We start from the raw sequence: 25,434 nt of genomic DNA on the forward strand, positions 1-25,434 counted from the left end.
TTTAGGGGGGTGCAAAATGCCGACCCCCCCCCCCCCCAGAGCAGCCGCTGCGATCCATAAATAGATTTAATGTCAACTAAATAAATAAGTTTAATTCAATTACAAATATTTTCCCTCTTAAATATTCCAGTCTGCTTTGGCGTATTGAAAACAAAAACGCCCCATTTCTGGCTATCCTGTTCCCTGTCCCAGCGGGATAATCAGACTCCCGAAAAGCCCAGAGCTGCTTGGCACATTGCTGCTGAGGTCGCGTTCAGTGTGATTTTGTGTACGGTCTACAAAAATAAGAGCTGGTCAACAAACCCCCCAGGAACGGCTGTGCAGCTGGTCTCTGAGGTGTGGGGGGAACTGCAGGCATTGAAGGCGAGCTCCATACTGTGGGAAGGGGGGCTTTGTGTTTATGGGGCTCTGTGGGGGGATCTCCCCATAGCTGACCCTCCCTGGGTGAGGGAGACCTTAGGTGGGGGCCACCAGCTGGAGAATCATCCTACATCTCCCTTCACTGTCAGAACAGCTGCCAAGGTGGCTGCCACAACAGCCCCCCGTGGTCAGCCATCTTGGACGACACTTAAGGGTCTCCCTCCATCTTCGTCTCTTCCAAGATGGCTTCCCCGAGGGCTCATCCTCCATTAATCGCAGCCACTGTCTTGGACTAAGCTTTCAAAGGAGCTTAGAACCTATTCATGGGTGGCCATCTTGGAAGAGACTTCAGGGTCATCTTGTCTTGAAAACCTCTTCCATGGTGGTTACCAAGAAGGGTCAACCTCCACTTTTCATGGCCAGCTTCTTAGATGAAGCCATCGGAGGGGAAGCGAAGTCTTGGTGACCATCTGGGGCGAAGGCTTGGCAGGGGAGGGGCGGTGTGGGCAGCCATCTGGGGTGAAGGCTTGGCGGGGGAGAGGCGGTGTGGGCAGCCATCTTGAAAGACGCCAACCCAGGAGTCCAAGCTGTCGGCTATGTCTCTAGGCCCGAGTGAGGCCCAAGCCCCAGTCCCGTGAGCCGCAGGCGATCTGCCCCACCCTAGAGGTTGGTGTCGCCGATCAGGACCTTGAAGGCTAAGGTGTCCTCGTGGATGTAGGTGGCTTCCGGGGCCTGGAGCTGGCACAGCGGGAAGAATTCAGGGACGCCGCTGGCTATGTTACAGTTGCTCACAGGCCGCTGGAAGGAAGAGGAGGCTTCCGACGGTCGGAAAGAGCTCGAGACGTGACGCTCGCCGACTTGATCCAGGAGCGTGAAGGTGACCTGGGGAGCAGATTGAAAGGATTAAAGGTCGTTAGAGGTCTGTGGGGCCAGATGGGAGCCAGCGCCCCCGAGAGGGGAAAGACCCCGTGTCCCATGCCCCTCTCACCTTGTGATGGAAAGGCCATTTGAGCCAGCAATCGTATTCGCCCCTCATCAGCACCAAGAAGAGGGAGATGTGTGTCCCGGCCCCGGTGCCGTCCCCGTTGAGGTAAACCTTGAGGCAGAGTTTGTAGCCGTAGCGGCCGGTGTAAAAGGCTGATGGAGGTAGAGAGAGAGAGATGACTGATATCTGCCTCTCCCACTGACAAACATGTGTTCCTGTGGAACTGCCTGCCCCATGATATTACCACACCAAGCTATTTCACAGGAAACGATTGTGTGGTGGGGGAATTTCTGCTTCCCTCCCCCGTGTTCCACCAAGTGCACTGACCTGGGGACAGTGTTAACCTGTGGGACTCCAGGCCCCATGACGTTGTGGCAAGGGCTATTCCAAGCTGACACACGCATCACAGGAGAGTCATTACTTCCCACCCCTGTTGCCTGGTTGTCTGCTGTAGAGCTAATGACTTTGAATAGTGTTCATCTGTGGAACTCCCTGTCACTAGATTTCACCATGCCCAAAGTGTTCCGGGGGATAATGCCCATTGAGGTGCATTATGTGGGATTTATGCTATACTCTGCCCACTGTTAGCCTCTGGAACCCCCCACAACAGGAAATCATTGTGCTGAGGACATTCCAGTTGTGGGGCTTTGCTGTCTGGTGAGGGGCATTATAGGGTCACAGACCTCAACATGGCCATCTGGTCTTGGTGTTTTGCCTGCAGGACTGTCTGCTATTGGATCTTTATGTATCTAAAATATTCCCAGAAGGCATGTTGCCTCCATGGAGAGCACTGCAGGGGATTTCTGAACGTCGTCCGCTGTGTTCCTTGCTGTAGGCTGGTATTAACCTATGGAACTCCCCGCAGCAGGATATCCTCCATGGTGATGCATCCCTGTTGAGTTGCATTATGGGGGATGTGCTACCTCTTGCACTGACCCACACATGGTTTTGGGCTGGGGAACTCTCTGCCACATGCTATTGCTGTAGCCAAGGTTTGGTGCATGCTGGGGGATTTCCTTCTGCTCCCCGGTGATGGCACTCACAGGGAGAGGTGAGGGCCGGTGTCTGTCTGGAAAGGGCTTGCTGCATCTTTCGCCCGATGTCAGGGAGCCTCCAGAGAAATTGCCCGTTGTAGGAGGTCTGCTCCAGGGCCTCGACCCGGGCCCCCAGGTTGCTGATCATCACGTCCTTGAGGGCCAGGAGCGTGTCCTGCTGGGCCACCTGGAAGGAAGGGGATGGAGAAGTTGGCGGGAGTTGAGTTCTGGGGTCAAGTCGGTGGCTGGGATGCTCATGGGTGGGGCGCAATATACCACAAGGGAGGAGACAGGACAATGTGGCTAAGGTCATGGGTCAAATGTCAAACGTGAGGTCATGGGTCAAGGTTCAGGCCTCATGGGCCCACGATGAACCATGGGGGAGCAGGTGCAAGGTGGTAGCCAATAGGGGGCGTTGTAGGGCTACTCTGAAAGGTCTTTGGTCTACTTTTGGACCCTGGATTGAATGGGAGAGGTCAGAGGTCAAAGTTGAGAGCACATGGGCCAACCATGGGTCCAATGCAAGGGGGTCAAAGGTGAGAACTCACAGGTCACCATGAAGTCACAGGTCAACTCTGAAAGCTCTTGGGGCAACCATGGGACCAACCTGAAGGGTCAGAGGTCAAAGTCGAGAGCAGTGGGGTCATAGGTCAACCCTGAAAGCTCACGGCTGAATCTGAGGGCTCATGACACAAATGTCAAATCCTTGGTCCAAGCTGGGGTCATAGGTCAACCGGGAGCAGGGGCCAAACGGGAGAGGTCAGAGGTCAACGGTGAGCTGGCCAGGGGGGTTCTGACCTCCTTCCCCCTAGTTGTGGGACGAGCGCTGACCTTCTCCTCCAGGTACAGGATGCGGGCCATGGCTTCCCCCAGGACGTCGGCCGAGCCCCCGTTGGCCGAGCCTCTGGCCCCCTCGCGCCGGCCCATCTCCCGGCTCAGCACCGTCACGATGTTCTGCAAGGTCTTCTGCTGCGCCTCCACCTCGGCCAGCCGCTGGTCCAGCCGCCCCCGGGCCTCCTGCGGCCCCTGCAACAGCTCCACCACGAGGCGCCGGTGGGACTTGCCCTCCTCCACCATCCCAGCCTGCTGGTGGCGCACCTGCCAGGAGCGAGTGGAGAGCTGAGCCCACGGGCCCCCCAGTCCTGCCATGGGGCCAGCGCCCCCTGCTGAGCCTCCCGCCCAGCTCCCTGCCCCACAGCGCCCCTGGAAATACTAGTCCCCAGATCTCCATCCGCCTCGTGCTAGGACAGCGCTTTGATGGGGGGACTAGCTTTTGTCTGAGCACTAGCGCCACGTGTCCGTCCGCCTGCCCGCGGACTTACCCGCATGTGGCAGCTCAGCACCGTACGGCCAAGAGACCAGCTCCTCCGGGGACAGGGAGTGTCCGGGGGAGGCCAAGCCCCAGGAGTGGGGTGGGGGGAATGGTTAGGGGGCTCCAAGGCGCCCCATTCCCTGCCCCCCTGAGCCAGCCAATCCCTGCCTTGGGGCCAGGTGGGAGCTGGTGCCCCAGACCCCACCCCTTGAACCAGGCTGGGGAGATGGGGTGTGGCTGGGGTTGAATTTGGAATCATCCCCCCCAGACTGACGTACTCGGTCCAGGTCGTTGAGCAGCTGCTTTCCCTGGTCCTCCAAACACTGAAGACAGGACAGGATCCCGGCCCTGCAAAGCCCAGGAGAGAAAAGGTATGAGGGTATCAGCACTGCCTGGCATGGGAGAGCACCCCCGGCTGCCCCCCACAGCCCAGCCCCCCTGCTACCCGCTCCCCACAACCCAGCCCCCTGGTGCCTCCTGCCCCTTACCCTGCTACCCGCTCCCCACAGCCCAGCCCCCCTGCTGCCCCCCTGCCCCTTACCCTGCTACCTGCTCCCCACAGCCCAGCCCCCCTGCTGCCTCCCTGCCCCTTACCCTGCTACCCGCTCCCCACAGCCCAGCATCCCCTGCTGCCCCCCTGCCCCTTACCCTGCTACCCGCTCCCCACAGCCCAGCCCCCCTGCTGCCCCCCTGCCCCCTACCCTGCTACCTGCTCCCCACAGCCCAGCCCCCCTGCTGCCCCCCTGCCCCTTACCCTGCTACCCGCTCCCTACAGCCCAGCTCCCTGCTGCCCCCCAGCCGCCCGGCGCCCCCACCTGCTCGAGTCTCGCTCGCACTCTTTGCAGACGCGGTGCCCGCAGTCCCTCCTGTGCCCCTGCTCCGCCAGCTGCTCGCACCAACCGCACCGGGATCCCCCCAGGGACCCCTCGGGCTCCCCCTGCTGGCTGGGGCTGGGAGCCGAGAGCAGCTTGGCGCTGCCCCAGGGGCTGAAGATTATTGAGCTCATCTCGGGGGGGGGGAGGGGATGCCTGCGGGGAGAAAGAGCCAGACAGGAAAGGGTTAAAAGGTGTTGATTGGCTGAGAGCTGGAACGCCCTCCCTCCCATGCTCAGAGCTGATTGGCTGAGAGGCAGTGATCTATTCCATGCCGAGCTCTGATTGGCTGGGAGTGGGTCTGTCCCATTCCCTGAGTCTGATTGGCCAGGGGGCAGTGGTCTATCCCACTCCCGGAGCTGACTGGCTAGGAGCGGTGGTACTTCCCATTCCCCAGGCTCTGATTGGCTCAGAGACAATGACGTCTAATATTTAACTCTGTTCCTCTGCTGATTGGCTGAAAACCAGGGTCTAGACCCGCCTCCGCGCTCTGATTGGCTGAGAGACCAGAAACTTTTCCTGTCCATTCATTCAATCCCGGGTGCACGAGGCCCGAGTACCGCTGGGGAATCCCCCCGGGGGCCGCGGACGTTCCCGGAGAGACCCGCGGGGATCCCCCGCCGGGGCCTTCCCATTGGGGGCGCCCCCCCAGCCATGCCCCCACCCTCCCCCAGCCAGCCCCACAGATCCCCCCTCCCCACCCCACCTGCTAGCCTCAGACCCCCCCCATCCGCCCCCTCGGCCCCACAGATCCCCCCTCCCCGCCCTCCCCCACAGATCCCCCCCTCCGCACTATCCACCCCACCTGTCCCCCTCTCCTCCCTGCCAGCCCCAGACCCTCCCCTCCCCCCCTCCCCACCATCCACTCCCCTCTCTCCCCCCCTGCCAGGCCCAGACCCCCCCGGCCCCACAGGTCTCCTCACCCTCCCGCCCCACAGAGCCCCCATCCGTCCCCCTCCCTCCAGCCAGCCCCAGACTCCCCCCATCCGACCCCCCCGACCCCACAGATACCCCTCCCCACCATCCGTCCCCTCTCCCCCCTTGCCAGCCCCAGAACTCCCCGGCCCCACAGGTCTCCTCACCCTCTCGCCCCACAGATCCCCCATCCTTCCCCCTCCCTCTAGCCAGCCCCAGACCCCGCCATCCGCCCCTCCCGGCCCCACAGATACCCCTCCCCACCATCCACCCCATCTGTCCCCCTCTCTCCCCCCCTGCCAGCCCTGAACCCCCCGGCCCCACAGGTCTCCCCACACTCCCGCCCCACAGACCCCCCATCCTTCCCCCTCCCTCCAGCCAGACCCACAGACCCCCCCATCCTCACCATCCCTCCCACAGACCCCCCCCATCCGTCCCCCTCCCCCCAGCCAGCCCCACAGACCCCCCTCCGGCCAGCCCCGTCTCCGCTCACCTTCTGCCCATCCAGCCCCTCAGGTTCCGGCCCGGCCCCGGGGTCGCTCACCGCCCGATCCAGCCCGTCCGTGTGCCTGGGGCCCCGGCCGCGTCCGTCTGGCTGAGCCCCGCGCCGGCCCGGGGACCCCCCCCCGCCGCGAGCGCCGCCCCCAGTGACGTACCGGCCGCGCTCGGAAATTTCCTACCCCCCCGCAGGGAATTCCAGTGACGTCACCAGGAGCCCCCAGGGACATGCACCCCCCGCCAGCCGGGAAAAGGCGCCCTCGGGTGTGTGTGTAACTGTGTGTGTGTGGGTGTCCCCCTGCCAGTTCCGTGTGTGTGTGTGTGTGTGTGTGTGTGTGTGTGTATGTATGTATGTGTGTGTGTCTGTGTCCCTGCCGGGCCTGTATGTGTGTGTGTGTGTGTGTGTGTGTCCCTGCTGGCTCCATTTTTGTGTGTGTGTGTGTCCCTGCCAGGCCTCTGTGTGTGTGTGTGTGTGTGTGTGTGTGTGTCCCTGCCAGCTCCGTGTGTATGTGTGTCCCTGCTGAGCCTGTGTGTGTGTGTGTGTGTCCCTGCCGTGTGTGTTCTGTGTCTGTCCCTGCTAGGCGTGTGTGTGTGTACGTACCTGCCGGCTCCATGTGTGAGTCTGTCTGTCCCTCCCTGGTCTGTGTGTATGTGTGTGTGTCAGTCAGGGCCGGGGCACTTCCATTGAGGCGACCTAGGTGGTCTCCGGCGCCAGGATTCGGGAGCGGCAGGCGGCTCTGGTGGGCTCCCGCAGGCGTCCCTGTGGCCTGTCCGCTGGTCCCGCGGCCCCGGTGCAGCATCCACAGGGACGCCTGGGGCAGGTCCACCGGAGCCGCGGGACCGGCGAGCCGGCCCTGCGCCTAGGGCGCCAAACCCCTGGCGCTGCTCCTGCTGAGACTGTCCCTGCTGGCGCTGGGTTTGGGGGGAACCAGGGCGCAGTCTCCAGCCTGTCGGACTTCAGCCCCCACCCCAGCGTCTGCCTGAACCAGAACCGGCCAGAGCAAAGACGTCGGGCGGGGGGAACGCACCTAGACCCCCCCCCCAGGGTGGCCGGTGGAGTCACCTCCACTAGCGCCGGGTCGGAGAGCAGAGAACCGCACTGAACTGTGGGGCCGGGAGAGCCGGGACCCACGGCTACCCGGGACTCTCAACAGCCCCAGCTCTGCCCGCGCCCGGCTCGGCTGGGATCCGCCCGGTTCTAGCGATGGATCCGGGACTGAACCCGAACTGCTGCGGCTGGGGGGCGGCAGGGTGAGCTCCCTGGTAAACCCCCCAGAGCCAAGCGCCAGCAGCTCCTGCTGCCCGGCCTGAGGAAAACCCCGGAGCCACCAGCGCACCCACAACCCAACCCGGCGTTCGCCCTCCAGCCCGAGTCAGGGCTCTGCGCCGGGAGCCAAACTCTGCGTCTGGTTCCCTGGGACTCCCTCATCGTCGGGCTGGGGGCTCTGCCTGGCTCCTGCCATCAGCTGCCAGCCTCACCTGGGACCCCCGACCAGTTCTAGCCCCGTGGAGTGGGCGAGACCCCCCCCCGCTCTGTTTTCTTCTCTACCTCAGGTATTAATAGTGTCACTGCGCTGCTGCGTTAGGCTCCGTGTGTGGTTAGCACTGTTATTCAATAAATCACTTCTATGGTTAAGCTGCCTGTGGCTCTCTCTCTGTCTCCTACTCTTTTGTGTCTTTAGCTTCCCTTTTCACTCTGCAGCAGCGCTCCTCTTACCTGAGCTACAAAAATCCTGGGGGGTTTGCTCAGCCACTGGGTTCCTGCCCATACAGGTGGGAGGTGAGAGTGGGGACAGGGAGGTGCTGAACCTGGGACATACGAGAGGGGCAGCCTGGAAGTGCTGACTGACCTGGTGAGCTCAGACACGTACGTGTGTGTGTGTTTGGGGAGGGTGGATGGTTAATTCCTCACAAGCAGCCCCGCAATGGCTGGTCTGTGGCCCCCTGGCACTTAACTGATCAGTGTGGGGCCGGGGGAGACAGACAGCACAGGCCCCGGCACAGCCCTGGGGCCATGGGGAGCCCTGACTGCCCGGCCACCCCCTGCCCCCCGCGGCCCAGCCCCTAGCGCCGCCCTGGGGCCATGGGGAGCCCTGACTGCCCGGGGACAGCGCCCCCTGCTGCCCCCCTTCGCTCCCTGCAGCCCAGCCCCTAGCGCCGCCCTGGGGCCATGGGGAGCCCTGACTGCCCGGGGACAGCGCCCCCTGCTGCCCCGCCACCTGCAGCCCAGCCCCTAGCGCCGCCCTGGGGCCATGGGGAGCCCTGACTGCCCGGGGACAGCGCCCCCTGCTGCCCCCCCTCGCTCCCTGCAGCCCAGCCCCTAGCGCCGCCCTGGGGCCATGGGGAGCCCTGACTGCCCGGGGACAGCGCCCCCTGCTGCCCCCCTTCGCTCCCTGCAGCCCAGCCCCTAGCGCCGCCCTGGGGCCATGGGGAGCCCTGACTGCCCGGGCAGACCCCCTGCTGCCCCCACCCCCTGCAGCCCAGCCCCTAGCGCTGCCCTGGGGCCATGGGGAGCCCTGACTGCCCGGGCAGACCCCCTGCTGCCCCCACCCCCTGCAGCCCAGCCCCTAGCGCTGCCCTGGGGCCATGGGGAGCCCTGACTGCCCGGGCAGACCCCCTGCTGCCCCCATCCCCTGCTGCCCTCCCCGAGTGCCAGAGCGGAAGGGTTACAGCTGCCCGAGCTCTGTGGGTTTCCTGATTTCTTCACAACCTCCTTCCTCTTCCCCTCAGCGCCTGGGAGCAAGGCCCCTCCCCAGAGACAGATGCCCCAGATCACTCCCCCCCCAGCTCCACCATGCGCCCCCAGCTCCGGCCCCTGGCCCTGGCCCTCGCCCTCCTGGCAGCGGTGCCCCCGAGGGCTCAGGCAGGTAAGGAGCCAACCCGGCTGTGGGCCTGTCCTCTCTCCCCAAGTGGGGTGGGGCCAGGCCTGGGCTTGGCCGGGGCCTGCAGCGAATGGGGCGGGAGGCTCTGGGCTTGTCCCAGGGCAGAGGGGTCCCTGTATAAACCGCTGCCCCACCCCAGAGGTGGCTGCATCTCCGCCCCGGGGGAGGGGTCCCTGTATAACCAGCCACCTCACCCCAAAGGTGGTTGCATCTCTACACGGGGGAGGTTTCTCTGGATCCCCAGACTTGCCAGTGGTTCTTCCCAGACACCAGTGGCTGGCCACCTCCCCGGGGCACGGCCAGGCCTGACCTGGCTTGCAGAGGGGCTGGGGGCGAGGGGGGGGAGCAGAGCAGGTGCCCATGACCCACCGGGCATAACATGTCTCGGAGCGGCTGAACCGGGACGCGCTCACACCGGAGCGCGAAGCGGGGCCCAGACACCGGCAGGGCCGCGCTGCAGCGGAAGCCAGGGGCTGCATTTGCCGGGGGCTGGGGCGTCCACACTGGTTTGTAACTCCCAGCCGGGTTCCGGTGTCTCCGTGATGTCTGGCCGCCCGTGCCCCACACACCCTGGCCACCTTCGCGGGAGGTGGGGGCAGGGCAGGGAAAGGTGACTGGCGCCCCCCCCCCATCACGAGCCCAGCCGGGCAGCGTCCACACTGCAACGCAACGGGCCCCGGATCCTGGCTTGACTCCGGCTCGGCCCCTCCGTCCCCAGGACACTGGTGTCGCGTGATGCGGGTGCAGCCGGCCCCTTGGCGGCACGGCCGGGCCCTGGCATGAGGCAGCCCGAGCGACGGGAGCCGGCTGCTGGGGGCCGTGTGCCGTGGTGCCCGCGGGTGGCTTGTCCTGCCAGCAGCCTGGCGCGCCCCTCAGGGCCGGCCGCAGGGCCGCAGCCGGGAGCTGTTAGCGGCCTCGCCCGGCCCCAGTGGATAAATCCTGCCAGGGCGAGGGGCTGAGGGCCGGGGGCTTTGGTCAGGGGTTACTGGTACCGAACGGCGACCCTTGTGCTCGTTAGCAAGGAGGGGCTCTTAGCGTCACAGGGGGATCCCTGTATACGGGCCCCACCCCAGAGGTGGCTGCAGCTCAGTGCCAGGCAAGGGGTCCCCGTCTCTCCAGGGCTCCATCAGGCAGGACCCATCCGGCTCTGGTGTTCACAGGCTCAGAGGTGACGACAGAAGCCGGCTCGACTGTGAATCTCTCCTGCAACCTGACGGGGCCGAGCCTGAGCTGGCGGTGGGTCCCGCGGTACCCGCGCTGCGCTGGTGTCAGCAGTGGGATACAGACAATTTACACAGCGACGGCGACTGGGGCACACGACACCCCGGAGGGGAGATTTCAGGAGCGGCTGCATCCCCCAATGGATCAGGGCACCCGACTCTTCCTCCTCAAACTCCAAACCCTCCACATGAATGACTCGGGGGCCTTCATCTGTGCCAGCCCCAGCCAGGCCGCCCTGCCGATCTCCGTGACCGTCATGCCAGGTAACAGCACTGCCGGGGCCCGGGAGCCAGGACGCCTGGGTTCTCTCCCTGGCTCTGGGAGGGGGAGGGAGGGGTTAAGGATTTTGATGGGAGGGAGCTATAGCCTGGGGCAGGGGTGGGGAGGGGCGTGACACGCAGCCAGCAGAGGGTGGGTTTCTAACTGAATCCATCACTTTCGGCTCTGCCCCCACAGGCTGCCCGGCCGGGTTGGCCATTGCCGCGGCCCCCCAGGAGCCGGTCGTGGAGGGAGCGTCTGTGTCCCTCTCCTGTACCCCCTGTGGGGCGCAGGGACCCACCTCGTCCCCAGCAGTGGGCGCCACGTGGCTGCTCAATGGAAAGCCGCCACCAGACTCCTCAGCCCTTCGGATCCTGAGGTCCAACACGCTGACGATAAAGGGTTTCTCCAGCCGGTTCGAGGGTCTGTGGAGCTGCCATCTGCCTGGGGATCCCTCCCGGTCTGGGGGCTACTGCCTGGAGCGCGACCTGGGGGCGCACAGGACCCAGGAGAGCCCCTCACCCGGCCCCAATAGTCCAGGTGTGTGGGTCTCCCCAGGCCCTGCGCCCCCCTCACGTCTCCGCCCGATTCCAGCTCAGCTGGGGGTGCAGGCGACCGGCCCAGAGGGGCAGAAATTAAAAGCTCCAGCCCTGGGCGAAGCCGTTCCCCATGGCTGTTCCCTAGCTCCCACCCAGAGGTGGCTGCACCTCAGCACTGGGCGAGGGATCCCTGTGTAACCAGCCTCCGCGGCCCACTCCAGCCTAGGCACCAACTCCGTGGGTGCTCCAGAGCTGGAGCACCCACAGGGAAAAATTAGTGGGTGCTCCACACCCACCTGCAGCCAAGCTCCCCCCTCCTCACCTCCTTCTCCCCACCCCCAGCGCGCCGCGCCCCCCTCCTTCCCCTCCCTCTGCGCTTCCTGCCGCTAGCAGCTGTTTGGCAGCAATTAAGGACTTTCCCTGCTCAGGAGGAAGCGAAGAGACGGGGCAGGGCGGGGACTTGGGGGGAGGGGGTGGAATGGGGCTGGGGTGACGGTGGGGCAGGAGCGGGGCCATGGGCGGAGGGGGCTGTCGAGCTCCCACCAGGAACTGGAGACGTCGGTGCCGAAGCACCCCAGAGGTGCCGCATCTGAGCTCCAGGTGAGGGGGTCCCTGTGTAACCAGCCCCGCGTCCCGCCCCAGAGGTGCCGCATCTGAGCTCCAGGTGAGGGGGTCCCTGTGTAACCAGCCCCGCGTCCCGCCCCAGAGGTGCCGCATCTGAGCTCCAGGTGAGGGGGTCCCTGTGTAACCAGCCCCGCGTCCCGCCCCAGAGGTGCCGCATCTGAGCTCCAGGTGAGGGGGTCCCTGTGTAACCAGCCCCGCGTCCCGCCCCAGAGGTGGCCGCATCTCAGCGCCGGGTGAGTGATCCCAGCCCCCATTCTTTCCCCAGGCCCCAGGCCCACTCCGCTCCTGCCTCTGGTTGGGGGCTGCGTGGGGGCCGCTCTGGGCCTGGTCCTCGTGGGCGCCGTCGCTGTTATTTGCTGTAGGAGGCGCCGGGCCAGGGATGCCAGGTACGGTGGGGGGCGGTGCGGTGCTGAGGGCTGTACGATCCTGGGGGGCAGGGGAGGTAGGTGGAATTAGTCCATGGGGGGGGTGATGGACTGGGGCACCAATAGGGGGAGATTCCATGCGGGGGGCAGGATGGGGAGGGAGTCGGGGAGATCCCATGGGGGCTAATGGGGCTACAGGGAGAAATATTTCTATAGGGGACAGGGGGTGATTGGGGAATGAAGGGTGGGGTGTCCTATAGGGGCCGGTAGATACAGGACAGCCTAGTCTATAGGGGAGGGGCCCAGGATGGGAGCTATAGACTATGCTGTTCTATAGGGACTGGGAGAGGCAGACACAGAGCTCCGTACCCTGGGTGGGTATAGACCCTATAGGGGTGCTGGGGAAGGAATAGCAGGAGAATTCGTCTATAGGGGCCTGAAATGTGTCCGAGGCAGTGGGGCAGCCTGGGGGGCCGTAGGGCAGGGGATTCTCTAGGGGGCGAGGCCACTGGCCGCTATAGGGGGTTATTCCATAGGGGCCGGGCCTGGCCCAGGCGTTTCACTGCCTCTAACTGTGTCCGTCCCCCTCAGCGTGACCCCCATGGTGACGGAAATGGACAGAAAATCGGAGCAGGCAGGTGAGCCCGGGGGCGGGGAATGGGGCAGGGACCTGTCCTCTCTAGGGGGCGCTGCTCCCCGGGGGATGCCCGGGACCTGCTCCCCACCGAGCTGGGCAGGATCTGGGGGACCCTCCTCGCTCGGAGCGACTGTCCCCAGCTTCCACCTCCCTGGGGCTGACCCCGGAGCATCCAGCCTCCCCCACCCCACCCGGGGTGGGGCCCTGGGGGGGCCAGGGCCGAGCTGGGCTGTTCTTGCTGGGGGGTGTGAGTGCTGAGTGGGGGGGTTGGCCTGGGAGGAGGGGCTGCATTGGGGGAGGGGAGACTGGCTGGGGGGAGAGTCACTGAGCAGGTAACGGGAGACCCCAGGACGGGGTTAGGGGCCAGGTGACCCCTCTGCCCGAGAAGCTGAACAAAGGCTGGGGGAGGAGACGCTGGGGGAGAGAGGGTTGTCAGGAGGTGGCTGGTGTCATGGAGGGAAGCCCAGAGGGGGCTCTGATCCCCCAATGGGGCTGGGGTTCCCCTAGGACCCCAAGATCGACCTAATTGGGGAGGATCCTGTAGTCTGTGCCTGCAAGACCTGTCTGGGACTGTGTTCCTGGCGTCTAAATAAACCTGCTGCTTTTCCTGGCTGGCTGAGAGTCCTGGGGAATCGCAGGAATGGGGGGTGCAGGGCCCGGACTCCCCCACACTCCGTGACAGGGCCCTGCCCCCCAACTCCGCAGCCCCACGTGACTCAGGCAGCTGGGGACACAGCAGGTTTCCCAGTCGGCAGGATCAGGGCGCAGGGCAGAGCCTGTTAGCACAGAAATCAGGGACTTTCAGCCAAGTCCATCTTGGGGAGTCCTGGGCCAGACGCCATGGACTCCCCCCTCCAGCCCCTCCCACGCAGACCCCCAGCTTCCAGCCACCCCACCTCCGACACCCCCCTTTGCCCCTCTTACTCCTCTCGCTTCCTGGGCCAAAGGTGTCACCGGTTCGCACCCCTGTCCTGGGTCCCAAGTCACACAGGGGCAAACAGCCTCACCTGCCCCAGGGCCCCAGCCAAACTCACACCCCCAAGTCCCACCCCCAAAGTATCGGTGCAGCACACAGGGAAACTGAGGCACACAGTGTTACGCTAGGACAGGAAGATTCACATGCAACATAACGTGAATAACCCCCCCTTTGTCACACTCCCACCCGGCCCCAGGGCAGGGACTGGGGCAGGGGCCTGTCCCCTCTAGGGGGTGTCGGCTCCCATCCAGGGCGGTTGGGTGGCCCAAACCCTGACCTCCGTCACCTTTCGCTGTCTCTCCCCATTCCCAGCGGAGCAGCCCGGCCCCACAGCGCCTGGCAGAGCCGAGCAGAAGCCGCCGTCCTCCGCCCCCCACCCCGATGGCGAGGTGACTCCCCCAGCAGTCAGGGCGGGGGACTAGGAAGGGGGCTCTGGGCTCAGGGGAGCAGGCTGGGGCCCTGGCAGGGGGCGGGGGCTGAACAGGGAGTGCTGGGCAGCAGGCAGTGGGGTGCGATCTTGGCAGGGGCCTGCAGGGGGCGCTGGGCTGGGGGAGCGGAGTGGGGGCTCAGCAGGGGGCACTGGGCTGGGGGAGCGAGGTGGGGACTTGATCAGGGCTGGGAGGGGGGCTGACGAGGGGGCGCTGGGCAGGGGGCGGGAGAATGGGGGGAGCGGAGTGGGGGCTCGGTCAGGGCTGGGAGGGGGGCTGACGAGGGGGCGCTGGGCAGGGGGCAGCAGGGGGCGGGAGAAGGGGGAGCGGAGTGGGGGCTCAGCAGAGGGGCAGCAGGGGGCGGGGGAATGGGGGAGCGAAGTGGGGCTCAGCAGAGGGGCGGCAGGGGGCGGGGGAATGGGGGGAGCGGAGTGGGTGCTCAGCAGAGGGGCAGCAGGGGGCGGGGGAATGGGGGGAGCAGAGTGGGGCTCAGCAGAGGGGCAGCAGGCAGCAGGGGGTGGGGGAATGGGGGGAGCAGAGTGGGGGCTCGGTCAGGGCTGGGAGGGGGGCTGACCAGGGGGCGCTGGGCAGGGGGCAGCAGGGGGCGGGAGAAGGGGGAGCGGAGTGGGGGCTGAGCAGAGGGGCAGCAGGGGGCGGGGGAATGGGGGGAGCGGAGTGGGGGCTCAGCAGAGGGGCAGCAGGGGGCGGGGGAATGGGGGGAGCAGAGTGGGGCTCAGCAGGGGCCGGGGGGGGGCAAGGCTGAGCAGGGGTCTCTCCCCTGGCAGTCAGGGCTGGCTCCGATGCGACCCCAGCGGGCACTGTGCTGCAGGCGCTCACTGGGGGGGTGCTCTGCCATCAGCTCACCCCCCGGGGCCGTAACGCCCCCCCTAACGCCCACTCTGTCCTGCCTGGTCTCCGCAGGGCCCCGAGGGGATCTCGTACAGCACCCTGCACTTCCAGGGGTCCTGTGAGGCAGGGGCCAGGACGGAAACTGGCCCGGCCACCATCTACTCTGAACTGGCCCCTGGCCACGGCTGACGCGGCTGGCGAGCGTGGGCACTTCTAGGGCACAGCCAGGCCCCAGCTCGGGCAAAGACACCCCCTTCCCTGGAGACTCCCAGCCCCATGCGATTAGGGTGGGGAGGAGACTAGGTTGACAATATTGTAGGTCCTACATTATGTATTGTAAATAAGTCCAAGAGGGGCACGGCCCCTATGAAGTTTTCTGAGGTTTCAATTGGCAAAAGACAGGAGCAGGGGCCCTCTCTCTGTTCCTGCCCCCTGAGACTCATGTCATAGGTCCTACATTATGTATCATAAACAGTGCAAGGTTAAATAAAGTGAGTGTTAGCCACAAATGACATTTTCTATGGCTTGGAACAACAGGAGTGGGGAGGGACGGCATGTGCCGAGGAAACTGGTGCTGATGGGAATCGGTCATGATCCACAAACAAATGGTAGGTCCTACATTATGTATTGTAAACAAATCAAAGCATAAACAAAATGTGCATGAGTTCTCAATAACTTTACCCTCCTTTCTCCAAAGAGGAACCAGTCCCCCCTCCATTACAGTCCACTGAGAACAATATTGTAGGTCCTACACGAACTATTGTAAACAAGATAAACCATAAACAAACAGGATCTATTTTTTGCTGGTCCAAACGGTGGAATACCCTGAGAGATGAGTGGGGATCCTGGTCATGGCAATCAGTACCCCCCACCTTCCTGACTACTGAGAATAATATTGTAGGTCCTACCCTGTGCATTGTACAGAAACCCAAGTGTAAACACAACCGGTACTAGCCCCACAGGACATTTTCTGCTTCTCCAAGTGGCAGTAGCTGAGGGCTCTTACATTATGATGCCCTGAATACAAGATTGTAGTTCCTACATTTTGTATTGTAAACAAAGCAAAGCATCAACAAAAGGGGTTATTTTTGATCGATTGCATCCTCAAAGAGCAGAATGGGGGTGGGGCGGGGGTTGGGTCCAGTGGGGGCAAAGTCCGTGGGAACCGGTCCCTCTCTCATCCTGTCTCCTGGGAAAAATAGGGTAGGTCCTACCTTATGTATCACAAGCAAACCAACTGTAAACAACAGAGGTAGGTCGTGCAAAGCACTTTAAGGCGTCTCCAAAGGGGAGGGATTCCCTCAGATCCTGCCCAGGCAGAACCTTGTTATAGGGCCTACATTATGTTTGTAAACAAGCCAAGCTGTACACAAAGTGGGTGTGGGTTGCGCATACAACGTTCACCTTCCCCAGGCAACAGCAGGGGGCAAGGCCCTTCCCAGCGGGGACCCTAACCGTGGGAACTGGCCATTCTGTACTCCTGCCGGGGGGAATAATAATGTAGGTCCTACATTATGTGTAGTAAATACATGGTCGGTGAACAGACCGGATGGGGGCCCAGAGGGGAGCGTCCGGCGTCTCAGGTGAGTGGAAGGGGATGGGGGTCAGGGCAGTGTGGACGCAGCACCTGGGGAGCTGAGGCCTCAGTCCCGCTGGGGCCTGAAAGACAAGAAAGGAGGGAGACAGACGGCGTGTGAGGCACACGGTAGAGAAACGATGGGGCAAGGGGGTGCTGGGTTGCAGGGGGTGGGGCGGGGGCAGCAGGGGGCACTGTGAGCAGGGGGGCAGCAGGGGGTGCTGTGCCCGGACACTCAGAGCTCCCCATTGCCCCAGGGAGCAGGGCAGGGGCGCCCCACAGGGGGCGCTGGGCTGCAGGGGGCAGGGTGGGGGCAGCAGGGGGCTCTCCCTGGGCACTCAGCGCTGCCACGTTGCCTCATGGAGCAGGGCAGGGGGAGCCCCGCAGGGGGCGCTGGGCTGCAGGGAGGGGGACAGGGGGAGCCCTGCAGGGGGTGGGGGCAGCAGGGGGAGCCCCGCGGGGGGCGCTGGCGTGAAAGGGGGGGTACCTGCTGGCCGGCCGGGCCCGGGTTCTCCACTGCACGTAGCCGACAGCCCTGAGGCTGGCGCTGAGGAAGAGGAAGGTGAGGCCCCAGCGCACGGCCAGCACCGTCACCCCCCCACCGCTGCCTGGCGCTGAGCCTGCGACCGGACACAGAAACTTGTAGTGGCCACGAACCCGGCGCTGAGATGCGGCCACCTCTGGGGCGGGACACGGGGCTGGTTACACAGGGACCCCTCGCCGGGCGCTGAGATGCAGCCACCTGTGGGGCGGGACACGGGGCTGGTTATACCGGGAACCCCTCGCCAGGTGCTGAGATGCAACCACCTCTGGGGCAGGACACGGGGCTGGATACACAGGGACCCCTTGCCGGGCGCTGAGATGCAGCCACCTCTGGGGCGGGACACGGGGCTGGTTATACCAGGAACCCCACGCCAGGTGCTGAGATGCAGCCACCTCTGGGGCGGGACACGGGGCTGGTTATACCGGGAACCCCTCGCCGGGCGCTGAGATGCAGCCACCTCTGGGGCGGGACACGGGGCTGGTTATACCGGGAACCCCTCGCCAGGTGCTGAGATGCAGCCACCTGTGGGGCGGGACACGGGGCTGGTTACACAGGGACCCCTCGCCGGGCGCTGAGATGCAGCCACCTGTGGGGCGGACACGGGGCTGGTTATACCGGGAACCCCTCGCCAGGTGCTGAGATGCAACCACCTGTGGGGCAGGACACGGGGCTGGATACACAGGGACCCCTTGCCGGGCGCTGAGATGCAGCCACCTCTGGGGCGGGACACGGGGCTGGTTACACAGGGACCCCTCGCCGGGCGCTGAGATGCAGCCACCTGTGGGGCGGGACACGGGGCTGCCACCACAGGGACCCCATGTTACATTTTCCACCACAGGTATGGTGTGGCCTCCAGCGTCCAATCTCAGGGGTCCCAGCCGACCTCCCCCCGTGGCATCCAGGCTCCCCCATCGCTCCCCACCCCCACCCTGGGGTGTCACTGTTCTGTGCGGCTGGTACCCAGCTGCCCCGCCCCAGAGGTGGCCGCATTGACTGTGACAGGGACACACGGCTGAATACGCAGCTGGACTGATGGGAGTGGGGCCAGGTGGGGGGCTCTCCTGGGTCCTGTGAGCCCCCAGGTCACGCTCCAGGCAGTAGCCCCCAGACCAGGGGGGGATCCCCAGGCAGGTGGCAGCTCCACAGACCCTCGAACCGGCTGGAGAAACCCTTTATCGTCAGCGTGTTGGACCTCAGGATCCGAAGGGCTGAGGAGTCTGGTGGCGGCTTTCCATTGAGCAGCCACGTGGCGCCCACTGCTGGGGACGAGGTGGGTCCCTGCGCCCCACAGGGGGTACAGGAGAGGGACAGACGCTCCCTCCACCACCGGCTCCTGGGGGGCCGCGGCAATGGCCAACCCGGCCGGGCAGCCTGTGGGGGCAGAGCCGAAAGTGATGGATCCAGTTAACGACCCGGCCCCTGCTGGCTGCTTCCTGCTTCCCGCTCCCAGAGCCAGGGAGAGAACCCAGGAGTCCTGGCTCCCCCCCTCCCCGCCCCCATTCTAACCCACCAGCCCCCGCTCCCCCGCCAGAGCCAGGGAGAGAACCCAGGAGTCCTGGCTCCCCCCCGCCCCCATTCTAACCCACCAGCCCCCGCTCCCCTGCCAGAGCCAGGGAGAGAACCCAGGCGTCCTGGCTCCCAGCCCCCATTCTAACCCACCAGCCCCCGCTCCCCCGCCAGAGCCAGGGAGAGAACCCAGGCGTCCTGGCTCCCCCCCCGCCCCCATTCTAACCCACCAGCCCCCGCTCCCCCGCCAGAGCCAGGGAGAGAACCCAGGCGTCCTGGCTCCCCCTCGCCCCCATTCTAACCCACCAGCCCCCGCTCCCCTGCCAGAGCCAGGGAGAGAACCCAGGCGTCCTGGCTCCCCCTCGCCCCCATTCTAACCCACCAGCCCCCGCTGCCCTGCCAGAGCCAGGGAGAGAACCCAGGCGTCCTGGCTCCCCCCCCGCCCCCATTCTAACCCACCAGCCCCCGCTCCCCCGCCAGAGCCAGGGAGAGAACCCAGGCGTCCTGGCTCCCCCTCGCCCCCATTCTAACCCACCAGCCCCCGCTCCCCTGCCAGAGCCAGGGAGAGAACCCAGGCGTCCTGGCTCCCCCTCGCCCCCATTCTAACCCACCAGCCCCCGCTGCCCTGCCAGAGCCAGGGAGAGAACCCAGGCGTCCTGGCTCCCCCCCGCCCCCATTCTAACCCACCAGCCCCCGCTCCCCCGCCAGAGCCAGGGAGAGAACCCAGGCGTCCTGGCTCCCCCCCGCCCCCATTCTAACCCACCAGCCCCCGCTCCCCCGCCAGAGCCAGGGAGAGAACCCAGGCGTCCTGGCTCCCCCCCGCCCCCATTCTAACCCACCAGCCCCCGCTCCCCTGCCAGAGCCAGGGAGAGAACCCAGGCGTCCTGGCTCCCCCTCGCCCCCATTCTAACCCACCAGCCCCCGTTCCCCTGCCAGAGCCAGGGAGAGAACCCAGGCGTCCTGGCTCCCGGCCCCCCGGCAGTGCTGTGACCGGGCGCGACGGGCACGGAGATCAGCGGGGCGGCCCGGCTGGGGCTGGCACAGAAGGCCCCCAAGTCGTTCATGTGGAGGGGTCGCAGCTGGAGGACGGAGATTCGGGTTCTCCGACTCGTTAGGAGCCGCAGCCGCTTCTTAAACCTCCGCTCCGGAGTGTCGTGTGCCCCGGCCACCCTGTGTAAATCGTCTGTATCCCACTACTGCCACCAGCGCAGCGCGGGTACCGCGGGACCCACCGCCGGCTCAGGCTCGGCCTCGTCAGGGTGCAGGGGAGACTCCCTGTCCAGCCGGCTTCTGCCGTCACCTCTGGGTCCGCGAACTCCAGAGCCGAGCGGTTCCTGCCTAGAGAGGGCTCAGTGACAGGGACCCCTGGCCCGGCCTGGAGATGGAGCCACTTCTGGGGCGGGTAACAGCTGAACACAAGTTTGGGACAGGAAGTGAAGGGGAGGGGTGCATCCAGGTGATGCCGCAGGGGGAGAGTTTTAGGGCTCATCGGCTCTGGGGTTCTGCTGGGAGTTGGGTTCCACACGGAGCGCACTGAGGCCAGGGCAGAGCGCCCCCACCCCGAGCCCTCCGTTCCCCAGCCGAGCCCCCACCTGGCGAGTGAGAGAGCCCAGCCCCATGGCCCGGTCGGCTCCTCACCTTGCTGAGCCCCCAGGGGCACCGCTGCCAGGAGGGTGAGGGCCAGGGGCAGGAGAAGGGGCTGCATGGTGGAGTGGAGAGGGGTCTCCGGGTGCAGGGTGCGTCTGCCTCTGGGCAGGGGCCTTGTTCACAGGGCTACAGCAAAGAGGAAGCTGCAGCCAGCCAGGCACAGGATATGACACGGGCCCTTGTTCAGTAGCTGCCCCGAGCTAGGGACAGAACCCAGGAGTCCGGGCTCCCACCCCCCTGCTCTAACCGCTGGGCAACACATCCCTCTCCCTGCTGGGGTTTGAACCCAGCTGTCCTGGCTCCCAGCCCCCAACACCCAGGGTTTTACCCACTTCCCACCTAGCAGTTTGTGCAGTTAACAGGCGGGGCGCAAAGCTGAGGGTCGTGGGTTCAAATCCTGCCCACGGAGGTGGGTGGCCTTGGCGTGAATTCACCTCATCGTCACTTGTCCCTTGCCAAGAGCAGAGACGTGGTTTACTCTGGGGGGGGTTTGGGGGGCTGGTTATAGGGGGACCCCTTGGCCGGCGCTGAGACGCGGCTCACTCGGGGAGGGCATGGGGGGGCTCTGCGCAGACATTGGGGGCAGGAAAGGAGGGGGAGCCGCATCTGCCTGACCCACACCCCCCAGAGCCAGGCCCAAAGGGTGGGGTCTTAAGGACAGAGGTGACATCACAGACGCGAGGTTTCAAAGGCAGATTTTAATGCCACAAGCCGTTAACCTGGGGAACTCCCCACTACAAGATTTTAACAGGGATTTCTAGCACCTTCCAGCTGAATTTCCCATCACCTGGGACAGGAGTCGGGGTGTGAACACAACGCAGGACGGGGGTGTCACACAATAGTGGCATAGACTGTGGTGCCATGTGGGGGAGGAGGTGGGGCTCGAGCCATCAGGGGGTGCTGAACTTCAGCATAAAGCAGGGGGTCTGGGGCCTGGGGAGAGAAAAGTTAATGAGCTAGAGATATTTCTCTTTTACCCCCTGCCCCCACCAGCCCTGCAGGTCCCCCTCACTCCCGACCCGCAGCCCCTGCTAGCCCAGCCCTGGGCTCCCCTCAGCTCTGCCGGTGCCCCTCACTCCCGACCCGCAGCCCCTGCTAGCCCAGCCCTGGGCTCCCCCCAGCTCTGCCAGTGCCCCTCACTCCCGACCTGCAGCCCCTGCTAGCCTGGCCCTGGGCTCCCCCCAGCTCGGCCAGTGCCCCTCACTCCCAACCTGCAGCCCCTGCTAGCCCAGCCCTGCCCCCCTCCAGCTGTGCTGGTGCCCCTCACTCCCGACCCGCAGCCCCTGCTAGCCCAGCCCTGGGCTCCCCCCAGCTCTGCCAGTGTCCCTCACACTCTCACTTCTCTTTCCCGACTCTGGGGCGTGAGGCGTCTTTCAGTCGATTTGGCTCCGAGCCGCGGCTCTTCCGGGGGGGATAAATGGAGCCTGGGGGCTCCTTGGCACAGGATGGAGAGAAGGAGAAAATGGAGAGGGAAGTAGGGATGGGATAGTGTGTGGGGGGGTCTGAGCAAGGAGCCAGTCGACCTGTGGAACTACCCACCACTGGGTCCTTGCGGACTGAACATGGCTGGGAGGGTTATGGACCCGGCTACTCAGGCAAGAGACCTGGCATTCACCCTGCACTCAGCTGGCGAGGTGGGATACTGGGGTAACTGGGCTCCATGGCTCTGACCCATGGTGGGAGCGGCGGGATATTGGGGTAGCTGGGCCTGTGGCTCTGACCTGTGGTGGGAGCTGTGGGATACCTGGGCCCCACGGCTCTGACCTGTGGTGGGAGCGGTGGGATACCAGCACAATGGGTCTGCGGATGGAGGGTAGCTGGCCCTATGGCCGACTCATGGTGGGAGTGGTGGGATATTGAGGTAGCTGGGCCCCACGGCTCTGACCCGTGGTGGGAGCGGTGGGATATTGAGGTAGCTGGGCCCCACGGCTCTGACCCGTGGTGGGAGCGGTGGGATATTGAGGTAGCTGGGCCCCACGGCTCTGACCTGTGGTGGGAGCGGTGGGATACCAGCACAATGGGTCTGCGGATGGAGGGTAGCTGGCCCTACACCTGACTCATGGTGGGAGCGGTGGGATATTGAGGTAGCTGGGCCCCACGGCTCTGACTCATGGTGGGAGCGGTGGGATATTGAGGTAGCTGGGCCCCACGGCTCTGACCCGTGGTGGGAGCGGTGGGATATTGAGGTAGCTGGGCCCCACGGCTCTGACCCGTGGTGGGAGCGGTGGGATATTGAGGTAGCTGGGCCCCACGGCTCTGACCCATGGTGGGAGCTGTGGGATATTGAGGTAGCTGGGCCCCACGGCTCTGACCCGTGGTGGGAGCGGTGGGATATTGAGGTAGCTGGGCCCCACGGCTCTGACCCGTGGTAGGAGCGGTGGGATATTGAGGTAGCTGGGCCCCGCGGCTCTGACCCGTGGTGGGAGCGGTGGGACACCGGGGTAGCGGGTCTGCGAGTGCGGTGGTTGTGTGCGTTTGTTTCTCTCTCTCACCCGTTTCTTTCTCTCGTTTGTTTTGATTCTGTTGGTTCCTGAAGGAAGAACATGGGAGACACACGATGAAAACACGTTTCTCCCCAGCCCCGGACTCCTGGGTCCCTTCCCCCACCCCCAGGGAGCTACCACTCCCCAGACTCCTGGGTCTCTCCCTCTTCCTCCCCACCCCAAGCTGGGGCTCTGCTCCCCAGACTCCTGGGTCCCTCTCTCCCTCCCCATCCTCTGCTGGGGATGCAGCTCCCCGGACTCCTGGGTTCCCGACTCACCTGCCCCGCCTCCATCTCCACAGGCACCAGGCGCCGAGCCCTGCCCCGATCAGACCCAGAGCCGCCGCCGCGATCCAGATCTCCCACTGAGAGCCGGGGCCTGGAACAGAGGCAGAGTCAGGGCCAGCAGAGGCACCGTGGGGCAGGGGTGCGGGGGGGGGGGCAGGGTGTGGGGCACAATCTTACCTGGGCCCCCTGCCCTGAGGGGAGGCTCCACGCAGAACTCAAAGCCGCCAGAGGCGGCGCCGAGGAGGCGACATTCCCAGCGCCCCCAGGCCGCCCGCCGGGACGGGTCCAGCTGCACGGTAGCCCCCCGCTCCCTCTTGGTAGCCCAGCGCTGGTTGCCCAGGGGCCGGGATTTGAGGAACCAGCGGAAGGAGGCCGGGCCGGCCAGCAGGGGGCAGCGGTGGCAGCGGAGGGTCAGGGCCAAGGGGGAGGTCCAGTTGGAGGAGACGGTGAGGTTGTTCCGACAGCCTGGGGGGGGGAAGATGGGGGTGAGCGAGGTGGGGCCCTGGCTGGGGAGCCCCCGGTGACCCCAGAGCTGATGGGGGGCAGGGGGGGGTCTGGCCTCACCTCCTGTCACCTCCAGTTGGATGGGGGGCTCGGGCTCAGACTCCCTGAGGCAGGTGAAGGTCCCCGAGTCGCTCATGACCAGGTCCCGGAGCAGCAGGGCCCCCGGAGCCGAGGGGTGGGGGTCCAGGCGCCCCCTGAACTGGGCTGGGGGGAGCTCCAGCCTGGGGGGCAGCCGGGCGATTTCGAGGTTTCCGGGGTCACCAGCACATTTGGGGTATTGGGGGGCCCAGACCCAGCGCACCTGGGGGCCCGGAGCCCCACAAGGGAGCAGAATCTGATCCCCGGCCCCCCGTACCTCCAGCCGTGGGGGGAAGCCTGTGGGGGGGGGGGGGAGTTAGCGTGCCCCTCACTCCTGACCCGCAGCCCCTGCTAGCCCAGCCCTGGGCTCCCGACAGCTCTGCTGGTGCCCCTCACTCCCGACCTGCAGCCCCTGCTAGCCCAGCTCTAGGCCCCCCCAGCTCTGCCGGTGCCCCTCACTCCTGATCCGCAGCCCCTGCTAGCCCAGCCCTGGGCTCCCCACAGCTCTGCCGGTGCCCCTCACTCCCGACCCGCAGCCCCTGCTAGCCCAGGCCTGGGCCCCCCAGCCCTGCCGGTGCCCCTCACTCCCGACCTGCAGCCCCTGCTAGCCCAGCCCTGGGCCCCCCCAGCTCTGCTGGTGCCCCTCACTCCCAACCTGCAGCCCCTGCTAGCCCAGCCCTAGGCCCCCCCAGCTCTGCCAGTGCCCCTCACTCCCGACCCGCAGCCCCTGCTAGCCCAGCCCTAGGCCCCCCCAGCTCTGCCGGTGCCCCTCACTCCTGACCCGCAGCCCCTGCCAGCCCAGCTCTGCCGGTGCCCCTCACTCCGAACCCACAGACCCTGCCAGCCCAGCCCAGCCCTGGCCCCCCCAGCTCTGCAAGTGCCCCTCACTCCCGACCCGCAGCCCCTGCTAGCCCAGCGCAGCCCTCCCCAGTCCTGGCTCACTCCCGACCCGCAGCCCCTGCTAGCGCAAGGCCTAGGCCCCCCCAGCTCTGCTGGTGCCCCTCACTCCTGACCTGCAGCCCCTGCTAGCCCAGCCCTGCCAGTGCCCCTCACTTCTGACCCGCAGCCCCTGCTAGCCCAGCGCCCCCTCCCCCAAGTTCTGCCAGTGCCCCTCACCCCACAGCAGGCCGGGCACCAGCAGGGCCAGCAGGACCCAGACGGCCGAGCCCATCGGTTCAGGGCGTCTCCCCGCCGGGGTCCGCATCTCGCTCCAGGGCAGGAACTGACAGGGGCGGGGGGAAATGGGGGGAGCCGTCATGGTTGGCACCTCCAGGGCTGAGTCAGGGGCCGGAGCCCTTATCACGGCAGCCCAGACTTCCCCCAGCCCAGCCGCACCCAGGTCTGCCGGGAGCCTGAGCCAGCCGGTCCCTACAGTGTTAACTCTGAAACCTACTGATGGTCACTCCCCTGCTGTTCGTGCCTGCAGATGCCCCCCCTACCAAGCTGCCCCCCAGGGCTGAAATGCCCCCTACTGCCCCAGCTGCTCCTGCTTGTTGACAGAGGGCAGTGAGTTCTGACAGCTGCCCCTGGGAGCCCATCCTTTCATTGTGGGGCAGGCGAATGAGGCGCCTGCCCGTCTCCGGAGACCAGCGCTCTGGTCATTTTAACTGGAAAGGAAACGGTGGCGGGTTTCTAATTCCAGGCTGCAGCTAGTGGCAGTGAGTTCCCCAGGTTAACGACTGGTCACAGGGGAGCCTCCCCAGCCTGGTTTGATCAGAGCCTGGTGCTCAGGGGCCCACAGGTTAATTAAGGCCTTGGCGTGCGGGAGAGAGCTCCGCCGGCTAACGAGGGGCGTAAGTGGGCGACCCCCGGTGAAGGGGGCTCAGCACCCATAGCGGAGAAGAGGCCCCATGGGACAGGCCCAGCCGCCCTGGGAGATCATCTGGCCCCACATCCAGTAGCTGGGAGTTCCCCAGCCCCTGCACGGCCGCATTGAAGCAGCTGCCAGGATGAACGTTAGGCACCGACCCCTCCCCGTCTCTGCCCACCCCAGCAGGCCTGGGAACGAGGGGTTGCCCCCTGCTGGAGGAAAGTGGAGCCACTGTGGGCCAGGG

At 65.6% G+C, this 25,434-nt stretch overlaps 3 protein-coding genes across 12 annotated transcripts; 1 reads left to right on the forward strand and 2 right to left on the reverse strand.

Moving 5' to 3' along the window:
• Positions 1-117: 117 nt before the first annotated feature.
• Positions 118-4,703, reverse strand: LOC115640961 (TNF receptor-associated factor 1-like). Its single transcript, XM_030544019.1, has 6 exons — positions 4,507-4,703; positions 3,970-4,039; positions 3,211-3,477; positions 2,389-2,566; positions 1,349-1,497; positions 118-1,242 (listed from the first exon to the last, which is right to left on the reverse strand). Exons 1-6 carry the CDS (start codon positions 4,695-4,697, stop codon positions 1,021-1,023), a joined length of 1,077 nt encoding a protein of 358 aa, XP_030399879.1. The 5' UTR covers positions 4,698-4,703; the 3' UTR covers positions 118-1,020.
• Positions 4,704-8,718: 4,015 nt separating this feature from the next.
• Positions 8,719-15,251, forward strand: LOC115640957 (megakaryocyte and platelet inhibitory receptor G6b-like). Of its 2 annotated transcripts, XM_030544013.1 has the most exons (7): positions 8,719-8,843; positions 10,019-10,342; positions 10,536-10,877; positions 11,766-11,886; positions 12,457-12,503; positions 13,791-13,867; positions 14,828-15,251. In XM_030544013.1, the coding sequence occupies exons 1-7, from the start codon at positions 8,771-8,773 to the stop codon at positions 14,942-14,944; spliced, it is 1,101 nt and encodes a 366-aa protein (XP_030399873.1). In that variant the 5' UTR covers positions 8,719-8,770; the 3' UTR covers positions 14,945-15,251. The 2 variants fall into 2 exon arrangements, with proteins under 2 accessions (XP_030399873.1, XP_030399874.1); XM_030544014.1 differs by lacking the exon at positions 10,536-10,877.
• A 5,460-nt stretch (positions 15,252-20,711) lies between these two features.
• On the reverse strand, positions 20,712-25,426 carry LOC115640718 (protein kinase C-like). 9 transcript variants are annotated; one of them, XM_030543615.1, is made up of 7 exons: positions 24,497-25,426; positions 23,363-23,677; positions 22,976-23,263; positions 22,790-22,889; positions 22,521-22,558; positions 21,368-21,462; positions 20,712-20,961 (listed from the first exon to the last, which is right to left on the reverse strand). In XM_030543615.1, the coding sequence occupies exons 1-7, from the start codon at positions 24,636-24,638 to the stop codon at positions 20,860-20,862; spliced, it is 1,080 nt and encodes a 359-aa protein (XP_030399475.1). In that variant the 5' UTR covers positions 24,639-25,426; the 3' UTR covers positions 20,712-20,859. The 9 variants fall into 9 exon arrangements, 8 of the variants coding, with proteins under 8 accessions (XP_030399475.1, XP_030399476.1, XP_030399477.1 ...); XM_030543616.1 differs by having other exon boundaries at positions 21,360-21,462; XM_030543614.1 differs by lacking the exon at positions 20,712-20,961 and adding an exon at positions 21,863-22,015 and having other exon boundaries at positions 21,374-21,792; positions 22,443-22,558.
• Positions 25,427-25,434: the final 8 nt, after the last annotated feature.

The sequence above is a fragment of the Gopherus evgoodei genome, unplaced genomic scaffold (genome assembly GCF_007399415.2).
Source record: "Gopherus evgoodei ecotype Sinaloan lineage unplaced genomic scaffold, rGopEvg1_v1.p scaffold_32_arrow_ctg1, whole genome shotgun sequence".
Lineage (NCBI taxonomy): Eukaryota > Metazoa > Chordata > Testudines > Testudinidae > Gopherus > Gopherus evgoodei.